Source organism: Montipora capricornis, chromosome 6, assembly GCF_036669925.1.
Source record: "Montipora capricornis isolate CH-2021 chromosome 6, ASM3666992v2, whole genome shotgun sequence".
Lineage (NCBI taxonomy): Eukaryota > Metazoa > Cnidaria > Anthozoa > Scleractinia > Acroporidae > Montipora > Montipora capricornis.
In genome coordinates, this window is record NC_090888.1 from 502,949 (window position 1) to 518,408 (window position 15,460).

A 15,460-nucleotide genomic window follows, 5' to 3' on the forward strand; every position below is an offset into this window, starting at 1 on the left:
CGATGTATTTAAATCATCAAATAACCTTCTTGCTGAATCTTCGTCTTCCGGGCACAAAAATTCACGTAACTAACCGACAAGAAGCATACAGTGTTTAAGTGCGCCAACTATCCCATGAAGCCGCTGAAACAACATGGCGCCTAGTAAACGCAGTGACCAAAGTATCGAAGTACTTTTTGTGCTGTTGATTAACAATGTGAGAAACCGATTTTGTTACAGTATTTATACATTATTTTAGTGGGGAAAAAAAGGTGAGTAGTGTTCTATATACCAGTTCCGAATAATTTCATAATATAAAGCTTCAAATACAAAAGTTGTCTCCTGTTTTGACAAAACGTGATTTGCCAGCTGGCGACCAGTTCTGAAAATCTAGTCGCCAGCACTCAGTTTTTGGTTGCATTGGCGACCAGTGAGTCGCAATTTCAAGCCCTGATCCAGTTGGCAGGACCGCAAACACATCCTCACTTTTGATGAAATTCCTGAACAGGTTTCAATTCTAAAATCTCCAAAAATTCAGAATTTGCTGTGTATTGTACTGTGCAAACCTCTTAATACTTGCTCGAATTCACAGCCTTTCACCGCTAGTTTTGTTTTCAAAGCAGTCCTTGCGTTCAAAACCGGTTTTGTGGCCACTGGGGTGCACTATCGCCGTTCAACCAGTGAAAGTGAGTGTTAGATTGTTTTTACTCGGAAATAAGTGCCTCTGACTATGAAAACCAATCAGCGACTGTGTTCATAATCACAAATCATGGAAGTGAGATTCTAAACCATGGTGACCAGAGGTTCATATTTTTCGCCTCTCCGTTTTGACTGCTTGCTCCTCGCAAAAGATAAATAGAACCTCTGGCACCCTGGGTACATATACATGTAACAGCCAATTAATTTTTGAAATACTTATTGTAAAATGCTATGGTAGAAATGCTGTGGATCTCACCCTTCCATTCAGCAATTACGTGAAATATTGTTTTCTCTTCCTTACTGTATTTAGACTCAGAAGAAAGCTCTCCGTGTGAGCTTTGACGTTTCACCTCGTCAGGAGCAGAGTAAGATTGACGGGGACGATAAACGGAGGTCTCTACTTGGATATGATTGGATTGCAGGTATGCTGGACAACACTTCTTATTTGTCAGAAAGACCTGATGGCTATTTTGATGATCTTAAGGAGTTCCGGAGAGTGAACAAAAAAGACTGCTTTGGAGCAAATATTTTCGAGTAAGTGAAATTTAAATGGTTTCAAATGCTATGAAACCGGTGAATGGTTTTATTTTGAGATCCTGGGTGAGATATTTTGGGTTCAATGCAAATTGTGAATTGACTGTCATTCTTTTGCATCTCATGTTTGTAGACTTCCATACTCTCCCCAAAAAGTCACCCCTTTCAGAAGTTCCCATGATAGCAAAGTGGAGAATGTAGTCACTTGTAAGTTAATTTTGTTTTTTAGTACAATGTAGTTATTGGTGGTACAGGTGCATGTGTAGAAGACCTTATCAAGGAAATACATGTAACAAGTGAAAACTGCATTTCAGGCTAGTCTCAGAGGGCAACCACAGGCACTTATGAATACATGTTGGAGTAGTCTATGGAAGAAAATCAACCCGATTGAGATCATTGAACATTAATTTACGTGGCATTACCAGGGAAGGAAACTTTGGGCCGTCTGGGAGGGGTAACTTTTCCATTCAGACAAGGGAAAACATGATCCTAGTCGTCAGAATGGTCTACCAAGCTGTAGAGGTCCAACTTAAGAAAGGAAGCTATCTTAACTTACCTTCTTTCTTAGGATACATGTATACCGATATTAATAAATCATTCTTTCCATATTTGATAACCTACAACTGTAAGTGCACTAAGAAATAAGTAGCTCTTACAGAAATAGAGGATATTACATGGCCGCGCGGGGATACAAATTTTATCTTTGAGTGCTGCAAGTATCTGCGAACGAGTGAGAGATACTTTCAGCATGAGAAGATAAAATTTGTATCCCCAAGCGGCCATGTAATGTTCTGTTTATTATATAGATATTGATGAAATGTCTAGATTTATATATGACAACTTGTTTTGCATGTTGTGTAACATAAAACAAGATATGAAAGTTATGAAAAACAAATCATGATAATGTCAAATTTTGCAATAAAAATGTTAATGTAGTAGAGAAGAATTATATTAAAGCACAAAAGTATCTTACAATGAAGAGAAAGCGTGCATTTTATTGGCTAATTGTGTTGGTTACCATGACAACACCTATATCATCACATGTGAAAGATAAAAATGACATGTTCACTGCACGCGGTGAAGATATGATTTAGCAAAAGGAGAAATCATGGTATTTCATCAAACAAGCAAAATATACAGTGTACTTGTCCAAAGGGAGAAGTTAATTACAAAGAAAGTTTCTTGCCCTGATTACAGTGTAGTGTCAAAGGGTTAATGTTCTTGATTGTGAAAATCTTATACAGGTGTAATCACTTGTAAAATAGCCAACTGGTTTACTCCCAATCAGTAGGGATTCTTAACAGTTTTTGTTTTTGTTATTCTGTTCTCTTGTTTCGTTGATTATGTTTCAATGGCCCTGAAAAGCCCTTATGGGGATTGGTCAATTAAGTATGTATTGTATTGTATTGGTCAAGGACTACCAATATCCTCAGACTTAAAAGACTCAAACATTAATGCATTAAGAAAACTGATTATAAAAAAGCCAGCTGTCTAAAACGTTTGCTTTAACACCATGAGCTTGTGCTTTCTGTCACTTGAAGCCCCCAAGACTCATGCAGCCCACCCCCACCCCCCCCCCCCCCCCCCCCAAAAAAAAAACAGAAAAAAAGGAACACAAGGAACTCAGTGGGCTAATGGGCCCTGCAAGAAAGAGGGCTGTAAAGTGATTGTTTTTACTGTATGTGTAACCCTTGTACGTTTTGTGAGACAGTGAACTCCCTTAGGTGAAATGAACATGCAGCATAGGTTCAGCCTCATTAGTGCGCGTAGTTGGGTGGTTACTTACTTGACTTGGCATCTGGAGATTCCAGGTTCAAAGCCTGTTATGTCCGGTCCTTAACTATAACTTACATGTAAATGTAATTTAAATCTTTTTCATCTGCTCAGCAAAGTTCACCTACAGCCCATGGGGTAGGGAAATCTCAAGTGATGTTACATGTACATGCCGGAAGCACTCTCATATTCTCGTGGTTATATGTACATGTACTCTCAGCAACTAACACCATCATTTTGCGACCAGCCAGTTAAGGCAAGATCATTTGCAAAGTTTGTGAGATGAAAGAAAAACCAAAGTTTATTTTTTGACCTTTTAAAGGTCTTTATTGCACAAGTTGGCTCGGGCAAGTCAGCTAATAATATTGGGATGCAAGCTGCAATAAGACCAACATAAAGTTACAGTATATTTAGCAACTACTCAATGAAGTGGAGGTGGCTGGTGGTGGATATTTACTTCACGGCTCAGTAAATATCCACCACTAGCCACCGACACTGAGGTGAATAGTTGTTTTAGTATATACTAAAACAGTGAGATAATATAGCACAAAAAGAGGATTTTAACTTGTTTATTCCTGCAAAGATTACAACATTTTCCTGCGCAAATTCCGCGGGAATTGCTCGGAGGTGAATAGCAAAGGATATCCAGAGTTTGAGTAACCAATCAGTGCGTGCGTTCAACGCTATCCACTGTCTTAGTATATACTAAAGGCTATTAGTGTATACTAAAACAGTGGATAGCGTTGAACGCGGGCGCTGATTGGCTCATCAAACTCCGAATATCCTGTGCTATTTACCTCCGAGCAACTCGGGAAAAAATGGCGTCCCGATTTGCATCCGTGACAAGTGAAGAAAACATCCAAATTTATTTTTTGTGCTGTGTATTATTCACTTCGGTGAATAGTTGTTAATGATTACTATTGATAATGTCATTATTATTGTTTTCATTGAATTTGTTGAGAGGAACATTTGTATGTCTGTTGTCATTCCTTTAGGTGATAATGCATACACATTAAATGAACGTCTTTTTGCCATTCCCATCCATGGGCCAGAGACACCTTGTTCAGTTTGTCGCACAAAACGGGAGTCTGAGTATGAAGCAGAAGGAAGCTATGTGCGGTATGTTCTAATCTATGGAATCAATAAACTGGGTTAATAGTGATTAATATATACTAAAACAGTGGATAGCGTTGAATGTGTGCGCAGATTAGTTACTCAAACTTCCGATATCCTTTGCTATTCACCTCCGAGCAACGCGTGCAGAATTTGCAGGGATAAATGAGTTAAAATCATCATTTTGTGCGATATTATCACTGTTTCAGTATAGACTAAAGCAACTACATGTATTCACCTCAAATAGACAGTGTCAGTGACTAGTGGTGGATATATAACTCGCCGCTTCCTGGCTCGGTAAATATCCACCACTAGCCACCTCCACTTTGGTGGATAGTTGCTAATTGTTGTACCTTTGAAATTGCATCTAGACAATGGTGGCAAAAATCAATTTCTTTTTTTCTGTTGGGTGTAGAGGGATGGGGCACACTGCTTACTGCTGTCTAGTTGTCTAATAGTTTTTTGCTATTTTGTTTGACTACATTTTGGATCTTGCATCCTTTTTTTTGTGAAAACCGGTGAAATAAGTAGTCTTATATTGCAGCTTCTGTGTAACTGCACTACATGTACGGTAAGTTGTTATATACAGTCTATTTATACTGTTAGTGTATAAACAGACCAGGAGAAATTAAGGGAACTTTCTTATAATGCACTGATAATAATAATATTGTTGAAGCACATTGCTTCTTGTATTAGTAATTGGGTAGTTTAGGTAGCTAGAAAGAACTCTTCTCCAGTATTGCTTATTAACGATTGTAAACCCCTTGGGCCTTGCTTTCTTTCTGGTGAGTTGCACAGACTTTCTAATAATTAATCAATTTTTTTCCCCTTAGGGTGAGTGTTCCTCGGTCAGCTCTTCTTTCACCCTACCGACTTAAGCCTCACAGGCGATCCAGCTTTGATTCAACTGATTCAGTTGGTTTATCGTCGCATTGTCTTGCTGGCTGGGAGAGCTCCAAGCCTACAGTCACCCCGATGCCATCATCCTTGGATCTTAGAACCTCACTTCATCAGTCTCGAGCAACACTGGTGAGTATAAATTGCCACTGATTTAAGAACTTTGTACAAGTTATGCTAGAGTGATATCGTCAGAAACATGGGACTTTAAGCCCTTAAATGTTCAGGACCTAACGAAATTATAGGCTTTCAATCTTGCTTAAGATCAATGAAATTAAAAATTGTCACCATACATTTAACATTTCATCTCCATTGAGTCTCCTGCAGCTCAGTGTTGGAGCATCTGTGGACTTCTCTTAGTTGTACACAGAGTTTTCTTTTCTACAGTGTGCCTGTGTGTTAACTGTCATCGTTTTTTCTTCTACAATGTACTTTAAGTAAACTTAAATTTGAAAGATGAGGTAAAGAAGGAGCTTAATTAAATGATAGATGTCATAAGCCCTGTTTAGTGGAGATGTTGCAGCAGTTCTTTCTGGTACAGGTTTAACACTCTTTTCAGCATTAAGCCTAAAAGAAATTCACTTACTCTCCTCCTCCTTCCCTTAAGGGTTAGGGTTAGCACCGCGTACAAAAACAGAAAGATCAAGGACGAAAGGTAACTGTGGGGAGACAACCCGCCTCTGTTGAATCAAGAGTGCGTGGTGTTACACTTCCAATGTGACCTGTGCGATGTCAGTTGCACGTGCCGACACCTACACAAACGAATTGAAGAACACAAAGGATCGACAGTGGGAAACCATCTCAACGAACAACATAACATGGACCGGGATAACATCACGAGAAACTTTAAAGGCCATCACAAACTTGATTGTCTTACTTTCAAAATTCTGTTTATCAAAGAATTGAACCCAGCTCTTAACAAAGTGTGCGATTCAAGTCGCGCAAAAGTATTTCTTTAGATCTTTCTTTTGTTTTTTATTGTTTCATTATTATATGTCCCGCTGTTTTCTTAATAATAATAATAATAATAATAATAATAATAATAATAATAATAATAATAATAATAATAATGATAATAATAATAATAGAACTTTATTTATGTAGCGCCATTTCTATCGCTTTCCAACAGCGCTTCAAACTCGTTCCCAGGGTCTCCATTGTCGTTGAGAACAAAGAGACCTGGGAACGAGGTTGATAGCACTTTACAGTAATTCTAAAAATATCTCACCAATAATAATTAATAAAAATAAAACGTTACCAACTACCTCACTAACTTCATTAGTACTTCTCAATTACCTTACATATTTTATCATATTTTAGCGTTTGTGTATCTCGTATATTTTATCCACACTTGAAAATGACCTAGGAGAGGTCGAAATGTCGTGACTTTATGTCTTATTCTTATCACAAAATCAGATTTTTGTTCCCTATTCAATGTATTTTGCGGGCAGGATGCATCTAGAGCTGGTCGTTTCCCAAGTGATGTTGCTGAAACTACTGAAGACTTATTAAACAGAAGCCATTCCCTCAGATATGGACTTCAAGTGTTGGAAAGAGAGAGGCGTGGAACTACTCAACTTCCACCTTTTACCACACCTTACCCTATTTTATAGCGCCGTATCATTCACTGACTTGAGAGGGATTTTCTTGTCTGAGCTCGTTATCCACGTCCACATTACAGTACTCTTTGGGCAAACTCGTAAGCTCTACAATGTGTAAAATGTGCAGCAAATTGTTTTTGAAGGTGAATTCATTCTGACCGGAAATCAATCCATCTTATGCATTCACGTAGTACTCTCTCACGTGCAATTTGGTGAAATTCCAAACGAACTCAATCAATTGCTTCTTGGTCTAGTCATGCCTCTTGACCTTTTTTATTATTATTATTATTCTGACGTTTTTATACAAAATAAAGGACATTTTCTATAAAGTGAGGTGTCAATTGATGTATATGTGGAAGAAAGAATGACAACTTTTTTTTTCTAAATGTAAATGGCGGCTTAGACGGTAGAATCTTTTTGCTTTCGACAGTTGCTTGTGACTTGCTTACGCCATGACTTTTGCACAAAATGACAAGTGGTGTCGTTTAAATCAGACTTAAGGAACCCTTTACATATATGACGTTCACGACTCGTGTGCTTGTAAATGGTCGTGACTCGGTCACGGTGTCGTCAGTTACATGGAGAAGTCGTAAGCAAATATGCTAACGCATACATCGCTCATAACAGTACCTTTATTTTCTTCAGTCAACTATTCTACAGAATATCGTAGGTTACGTTATTTCATTTCACATATCGAACTTAGAAAGATACTGTTATTGTACTTATGGAAAACTTTTCACCTGAATACAATCAAATTAAAAAACCGGGCAACTAAATAAGACACAATTAAAACATACACCTAATCATAAGATATAAATCATTGTTTAAGTGTAAGGGCCGATTTACACGATACGATTTTGTCGCATGGGACAAGCTCACGACAGGCTTACGACATGACTTACGATTGTCGCAGCGTTTTAAAACATGTTTTAAAATGCTACGACATTTTTTCTGACGTACACAACAATCGTAAATTATGTCGTAAGCCGTTGTCGCATGCGACAAAGTCGTACCGTGTAAATCGGGCCTAACAGTAACAATTAAAGGCCATCGTAAGTTGGAAAATGTGTTTCATACATGTATGCCGAGCGTACGATATGTAAGAATAAAAAACCAGTTTACTAGACGACATCACACGGCTTAGTGTATCTTGCCATCCCGCTCTGGATGACCCTATAGCAAGATCTTTGAAAACGTCTTACAAATTGCACAGAACTGGGTCATTTATCATCTTTTTCAGTTAAGATGGCTGGCAATCGTGGTGAAGATCCAACTAACGTGATCTCGAGCTTTGTCAGCGTATATGGCTGCACTCTTCTTTAGTTATAGGCATTTGAATGATAGCGTCGTTTTATTATCATGACCATACAGAGTTCTTTTTCAAATGCTTGTTACTAGATTTTTCTACTCTACTAGTCTAATAGTAGATTACTGACCGCATGACGTCGGACTCACTTCATCCACTTGGAATGTGTTCATTCCTCGTGGGTCGGCTAAGGAAACCTGACAAATCTGAGCTCCATTACTAGTGAAGTACAACTGTGTCGAGTCTTTGGGACACGTAAAAAAACCCGATGGTCACCTGCATCATAATCTTTAGGTCAACGGAGACAACACTGTGTGCCAAATTAATCGTAGTCTCAAAGGGGAGCTCTGAAGAAGGGCCACGACATTTGAATAGATAATGTTTAATAAAATCTTTCATTCTACTATGGCATACGTAAGTACCGCAATATATTCCAAATCCAATCTGATTGCTAGTTCTGTTTCTAGTCTACGACGTTCTCATCCTCGGAGACCCAGGGGCAGTCAGTCGAGACGAGACGAGACGAGAATCGGGACTGGCGTAAACTTTTCAAAACTTTACTCAAGTCCCGATTCTCGTCTCGTCTCGAATGACTGCCCCTGGGTCTCCTAGGATGCGACGCTCTTATTTTGAACGAACTTTTATCACTTGTGATGAAATAAAAGCTGAAACGTTTTTGCGGAAATAGTAAATTTCTGACTACTCGTGGTCCTCCATACCAGTATTCATAAACTGCGATCTCCTTGATTTGATGCTCTTCTTCATCTTGTTCCTATGTCCAATAAGACTGATGCCCATTTCTCTCAAGTCTTTTTCTTCTAGTTTATCAACTTTCTCTAGGCTGTCGATGTTTGCTGCTGTAAATAACTTGACGTAATGTTCCATGTTTATGGAGATTAGCCATTCTCTAACAGATTCTGGCCTCGTAATGTCGTTTCCCACTGATCTAATAAAGGATATTAACACATTATATTACTATTAAATCTGCAGACGATTCATCGCTTAGGTTAGAAAATGAGGACGTTTCACTCGCGTTCACTCGCGTAAGGAGCTATCGTAATAAACGAGTACGGCGAATACAAGTGCGCACATCAGCTTTAAAGGTCGAGTTCTTTCAAGTGCGCGCGTGTTCAAAGAGAACTCACAGAACTAATGCTACTAGAACTTTACTTCAAAATCATCGTCATCATAATTGACGTCATATCTCATTCAAGTGAGCGAATGTGAGAATTATGTATATGTTGTTGAAATTGCATCCATTGGAAACTCGTAAAAAAATCCAATGTCCAGATGGGGTTTGAACTCTGTCATTGCCCTTTATTTAATATGGCTTCATGATATCAAAGCCTGCTGATATGGCTTCCGGCGCCGAAGGCAAATACCTAGCGCACGGTTAATTTACTTTATCCATATATCCTATTCATGTCACAAAACCATTCTATTTCTAATAGTCATCATTATCATTTTAAATATAATTGGTCAAAAACGTGTATAAAGCAGGTAACATGAAACATTCCACTTACTGAGTTTTAGATTGCGGAGAAGCATCATCTATTAATGAGTCCGGCGAGCGGATGATTTCATTCAGGCGGCAAACAATCTCGGCAAACGTAGGTCTTTTATTCTTCTCTGCTTCCCAGCAATCCAACATTAAACTGTGAATAATCTTTGGACAGCCCTGGAGGAGGACAACAAATGAGACGTCTTAATGTTCTAGTGGCCCTTTTTCCCCTCATCAATGTCTTTATTGTGGTCAAAATCAATCAGTGTCGAAACCGTTTCCCCTACGCTTTTAACTCTTTAATTTCAATTGTGTAAAGAAGTCTGACAAATATTCACTAGTTCCAGGAAAATTGTAAACATATGTTGGTCTGATGCAAATTCGGGTGAGCAGAAGCGATCCTCACGATCATGTCGAAAACAAAATGGAAACAAAGTAGTTAATTGAAAAAGAAACAACATTGTACTGCATGCTGGGATAAGAATTTTATCTGTCGGAGTGATGGCCATTTGTAAGAAAAGCAAACAGAGACATTTCCCTTTAAATGTCTGTTCGGCTGTTACAAGGTAATGGAATTTAGGCAGTTCGGATCTTTAAAAATCTTTTATTTTCAATCCGGTATCCACAATACACTTTCAAGAAGAAGGAGCGATTGATTAAACTATCCAAAATTATATACGAAAGTAATGTACCTGTGGAGGTGGTAGACGATATCCGGAAGTGACTCGACTGACAACCTAAAACGTGAGAAATATGGCATATTGATAAGAACTGAAAATTGACAAAATCGAACTGAGATCAAATAAACTTCTCTCAGTTTAATTTGCTTATAGTTACGGATGTTCCTTACTTTTATAAGAGTTAATTAACTCTTAAGCTGGAATGGACCATTTTCGAATTCTCACGGCTGGACTGGATCTAGCATGGAATCAGGGGCACCCAACGAATCTGTTCCTCACATTATCTGTTCCCCAGAGGAATCTTGCTGGCTGGCAAAAATACAGGTGTTTCGATGAGCTGGCTGGGAAATTTTGTTATTGATAGAGGTTTTGCCTGGGAATTACTGACTTTTTCTAGCATTTCAACCCGAGCTGGCTGTAGAAACTCTGAAGACCGAGGACGACTTAAAAAAATAATAATAAAAAAAAAGAAGAAAGAATCCCTTTCCTCTCCCAGAGAATAGTCACAAACATACGACGGCTGGTCAGAGTGATTGCACTTGCGGAAAAAACCTGTTTTGTCCCGGTTTTGTCGCTTTTGTTCGGTCGTTTTGGATCGAGGGATTTGAAAGCGCGCGGAATTCCTGGCTGGGAAACCAACCAATTTTATCTAGCTGGCTGGGAAATTTCTTGTGTGTCTTGCTGGGAAAAAGGAACAGATGATGTGTTCCCAGCAACACTGAAAAACACCTGAAAATGCCTTAATAACATTTATTTTCATTAACTGGGGTATAATAATACATTTTACAACAAATTGGTCGTTGGGTGCCCCTGATGGAATGGAGGCTAATGCGGGCAAATCTTTTCAAATGCAAATTACTTTTAGCCTCCATTTCATGCTAGATCCAGTCCAACCGTTAGAAGACGAAACTGGCCTATTGAGGCTCATTATTTAACTTCCAACTGAAACAGCACAATAGGCTAGTTTCGAAGTGTGTAGCAACAAAAGAACAGAGTCGAGGTTCAGGGAAATAATTAGCATTTTGTTTTGTACAAAACAAAGGAAAATGCAAATTATTCCACTGAACATCGACTCTGTTCTTTTGTTGCTGCACAATTCGAAAATAGCCTATTGAATCAGCGAACGACATCAGTGGCAAATGTGACAGGAAAAGATGCTGATTACACGTTTTGAATAGGCTCAGGAAGACTCGTTAAAGGGGCTAGGTCACGCTGTTTTAGGTAATTTTGTTTAATTTTGTTAGTTATGAGCTCTAAACGTCAAATTGGCAGAGCAAGAGTCTTTCATTTGCAAAATCACGGCCACGTAACAATTAAGAATGATTTTCCAGCTGTTTAAATGAGATTTTGATATAAACTGATGTAAATTTGAAAAAAAGTGGGACGACGTTTTTCAAATTTACCCAAATTCAATCTATTTCAATCCTTCCCAGTTTTGTCCATCCTTGTCCCTCCTTAGCTTTCCTGTGTTTAGTTTGAGTTCCTCTATTGTTTTGAGCCGTTATTTTGTTATTTCAGTTAATTCTATGACCATTTGATCAATGCTGAAATTACCTAAAATTGCGTGACCTAGCCCCTTTAAGTAATTCTGGGCGAGGCAATTTTCTTGTCGTTCCTGTAAATTTCTGTATATGGTCAACAAAAAGTTGCCTCGGCTATGAGGGTGATATTCAAAGGAAGCTGAACACTTTGGCTTCGGCTTACCCTGGTCAAATCGGTTTAAACTATGCGGAGCTCTTCCCAGTCTAAGAGAAAAGCCAGCTTTTACCTGGTCTGATGGGAAAACATCCTTGTTATCTAAATGCGCATTAATGTTAACTATGATGGAGGGGTTACCGTCATAGCATGGACACATTTTTCTCTCCATTCAAACGGGGTCTCAGTGAGTCTAACTGCAGCCGGCACTGGTGTTCTTGTATTTGTTTTTGGCAATTAAATTACCATTAACAATATGTGCCTCTTTTTAGCAAAATTAAAGGGGTTAGCATGAGAACATTTTCAGCTTTTGTAACTTTCTTCCCCTCTTGATCAACATAAGAGTTCACAAAAGTGTAATTTTTCGTCTAGTGAAAGGTAGTAGTAAAGTGAAACAAATTCCGTCACTCAGAATTGGTAACCTAAGATGATATGGGGGGACATTGCCCAACATCACAATACTTACCTCTACATTACTCCATTCCCAGTACGGTCTTTCAGCGAATGACATGATCTCCCACAGAAGAATACCGTAGCTCCATACGTCACTAGCTGAGCTGAATATCCTCTTATGCAGAGCTTCTGGGGCGGTCCACCGAACGGGAATTTTACCTCCCTTTGTGTTAAAAAAAAACAAAAGAACAATCGCAACTTAAAACAGAAGTGCATTTGTCACGAAAGCGATTTTAGTAATTCAATATATTTTAAGCAACAACCTTAACCATAAGAATTGCTCGAAATTCGGAAAAACTTTGAAAAGCAACTCTAGCTTCTTGATTTCCGTTTAATTAAACTTCCCAACGTTAACCGCAAGTCTTTGATAGAATGATAGCTGAAAGCATAAACTTACAACAGCTATTATAAGGTCATAGCCACGAGAAATTGCTGAAATTTATTTGCTCGTTTCTTCCATTCACCGATGAACAACTTAGCAAACTAGAAATTTGAGCTTATTATGACTTGATGGGAGCCTGGAGATAAAATGCAACTCCATGCACTTCACCTTATGTTACGATTGGAGGTTTTACCTGAGTCTGGTACTCTGATTCCGGGTTGTCATTAGCCAGTTCTCTTGAAAGACCAAAGTCTGATACCTTGCACGACATGTTATCACCCACAAGGATGTTACGAGCAGCGAGATCCTTAAGGATAAAAAGGGAAGCGATTTGGTGAGGGATAGAGTTTCAGTCATCCCAACTTGACTGGCCAGTTTATTCATATATACATTTCGTTTACTGCTGCAGTTGGTATTCATTATTTAAAGTAGCAACATATGGCGGTCACTTTGTGACAACACAAAAACTTAGGGGTGGGGGCTCAAACCAGTTTCAAAACTCTCAAGAACTCTTCTATAAGAAAGATTAACTTTATAACACTGTATATACGGCACCATGTTAAACTACAATAACGAAACAAAATGCTGAACGGCAAAATAAGCTCAAATTCACGGAGTTGTAATAGGTTATGTACACAGCAACTGGGGTACCCATCTAAAAACACTTAAGGACGTTCGCGCCAACTGTTTCTGCGCATCCTTACTGCGCACGCAAATGCACCCGCCACGTCATACCTGAGCGCGCGCGCTAAGTAATAAAATGAGAACTGATAGGGCAAAAGGCCATTGCTATAGCTTTGCCTGGATTTAACGGTCTTGGACGTTCGGTGACCCCTATTTTTCTTTCCAGAAACGGATTTTATTTACAGTTATCTCCACGTTGTCCAAAAATGAACAAAAAATCAATGTGGGAAGTTCAAGAAATTTCAAGATTTCTGCTCACGGGACATCAAATCCTGCCATCTTGCGGCTGCAAGGCGCGTGAAACTGTGGTCGCTAAATGCGAACTTGATCTTTAAGGAACCTCACCAGTTGACTAAATTCACTTAATTAGTCCACTTAAACAATATTTGGCAGAGAAGATTTCACTTCAAAGATTTAATTGCAATATATTTGGGTTTACAGACACTGGCCTTATTCGATAACGAAGCCCGATTTTGTCACATTTTGGGTGTTTTTCCGGACATGTTCTCTCCAAAACGAAGTCGGTGACCCCCCATTTTTTTTACATTTCTGACATAACTAACTCATCATCTTACAGTGGTAAAAGTTTCAGAAGAAAATCAATGTTGAAAAAATTTCGCGCGAACGTCCTTAAATGCTTGTATCTCGAGAGCGAAGCGACCCCCATTTGCTACTGCTTGAAACTCCTTGCAAAGTTTAAGAATTTCTCCAGTGCGGATTCAGAGCTACCTTCAGCGTTGGAATACTTAATAAGCCTCTAAATCTGGTCCAAAGATTTTTTCTAAAACTTTGCAAAGAGCTACATCTTATACCTCTGATCCTTTGGGTGTCAACGAGTTCGTTTTTAAGATATAAGCATTTAATTACAAAATATAGCGTGTTTTTCAACGGCTTTCCTGTTGCTGTGGTGACCTGTTACGCTACAGCAATGAGTGCACCTTGTTAAGCAAACACGGTGATTCATATGGTACCAAAACATTGCCGCCATGTGCAGGAGAGTTGTTGAGTTAATCCTTGTTAGAAGACAGTATCTTGACATTGTTGAACTGGTTTTAGCCAACCTAAAATGGCCGGCACATAATTTCAGAGTATTTAAACTTTCTTTCAACGCGCACATTCACTTATTACAAGATGTAAGATTCTAAATATACGAAATGTATGAGCGAAGATTGGAAACTTAAGACAAAAGACGAACTACTTACACTTTGGTTTTTTCCAGCATTTGAAAACAACTCAACGCCAAACTATGAAATGCCGTTTGTATCAAATAAACCTCTTGTCATATATAAAACTAATCATTAAATGTATATAACTCATTGCTTATACATAAAACGTGCTACAAAATATAAAACTTGTAAACGCCGTATATACAACATGTTCGAAAATATAAAAAAATGTAAAAATTGCGTTCATAACTGCGAAGATCATAGCTTCACTTGATTTCATATCCGCAGTTCATGTATGATTCATTTCATATACCATTTCATCATTGATTCATTCCTCACGGGACCATTAGAACCCACAAATGACCAGCTCCCAACATCAGTGGCTTCATAGCTCGGTTGGTTAGAGCGTCGCACCGGAATCGCGAGGTCACGGGTTGAAACCCCGTTGAAATCCTGAATTTTTCAGGCTTCTCTACGCAATTGTAAAAATTGCGTTCATAACTGCGAAGATCATAGCTTCACATAATTTGGACTATCGTTGCAATTTAATACATTATATGGAAGATCGTTCCAAAGTTTGATTACCTTAACAAAGAAGAAATATTTATAACAGTTTAATTTTGCGAGTTTAGTTTGCATCTTATATCGATGGTTGGATCTCGTCTTAGTGCTCCTGCACAGTTCAAAATAATCGCTGAAATTCAGACCATTCAGTTTGAATACGATCTTGTAGCACTCCACTCTGGGGATAGAAATTCCCTCCTACGTTCTAAAGAGTTCCATTTAAGTATATTACACCTGTCCTCGTACGTCATCTCCTGTCGTCTTTGGCCTAGGGCGATTCGCGAAGCTCTCCTTTGTACCTTCTCGATTTCATAGATGTCTTTGGCTAGATGTGGTGATCACACCGGGGTGTACAGGGTCTACTGTAAGTTAAAGTAAATATTATATTATTTGCGGAAGACTGCATAAGAAAATCTTTCATGTCCGTAGAGCT

The 15,460-nt window shown here is 38.6% G+C and overlaps 2 protein-coding genes across 3 annotated transcripts in view; one reads left to right on the plus strand and one right to left on the minus strand.

The window, feature by feature from the left end:
- The window catches only part of LOC138051119 (migration and invasion-inhibitory protein-like), a 9,654-nt gene extending 1,927 nt beyond the window's left edge, over window positions 1-7,727 (plus strand). Inside the window, exons 2-6 of one of the 2 annotated variants that reach the window (XM_068897266.1) lie at window positions 989-1,212; window positions 1,346-1,419; window positions 3,981-4,104; window positions 4,932-5,127; window positions 6,447-7,727. In XM_068897266.1, coding sequence (XP_068753367.1) covers window positions 989-1,212; window positions 1,346-1,419; window positions 3,981-4,104; window positions 4,932-5,127; window positions 6,447-6,608 — 780 coding nt within the window. In that variant the 3' untranslated portion in view covers window positions 6,609-7,727. Of the gene's footprint in view, window positions 1-988; window positions 1,213-1,345; window positions 1,420-3,980; window positions 4,105-4,931; window positions 5,128-5,602 lie in introns of both variants that reach the window. The other variant, XM_068897267.1, reaches the window with a different exon arrangement.
- Window positions 7,077-15,460, minus strand: part of LOC138051118 (ephrin type-B receptor 1-B-like) — a 32,919-nt gene continuing 24,535 nt past the window's right edge. Inside the window, exons 15-19 of the mRNA XM_068897265.1 lie at window positions 12,807-12,920; window positions 12,245-12,394; window positions 10,096-10,140; window positions 9,426-9,580; window positions 7,077-8,848 (exon numbers count right to left, since the gene is read on the minus strand). Of these exons, the coding sequence (XP_068753366.1) occupies window positions 8,602-8,848; window positions 9,426-9,580; window positions 10,096-10,140; window positions 12,245-12,394; window positions 12,807-12,920 (711 nt within the window). The 3' untranslated portion in view covers window positions 7,077-8,601. The remainder of the gene's footprint in view (window positions 8,849-9,425; window positions 9,581-10,095; window positions 10,141-12,244; window positions 12,395-12,806; window positions 12,921-15,460) is intronic.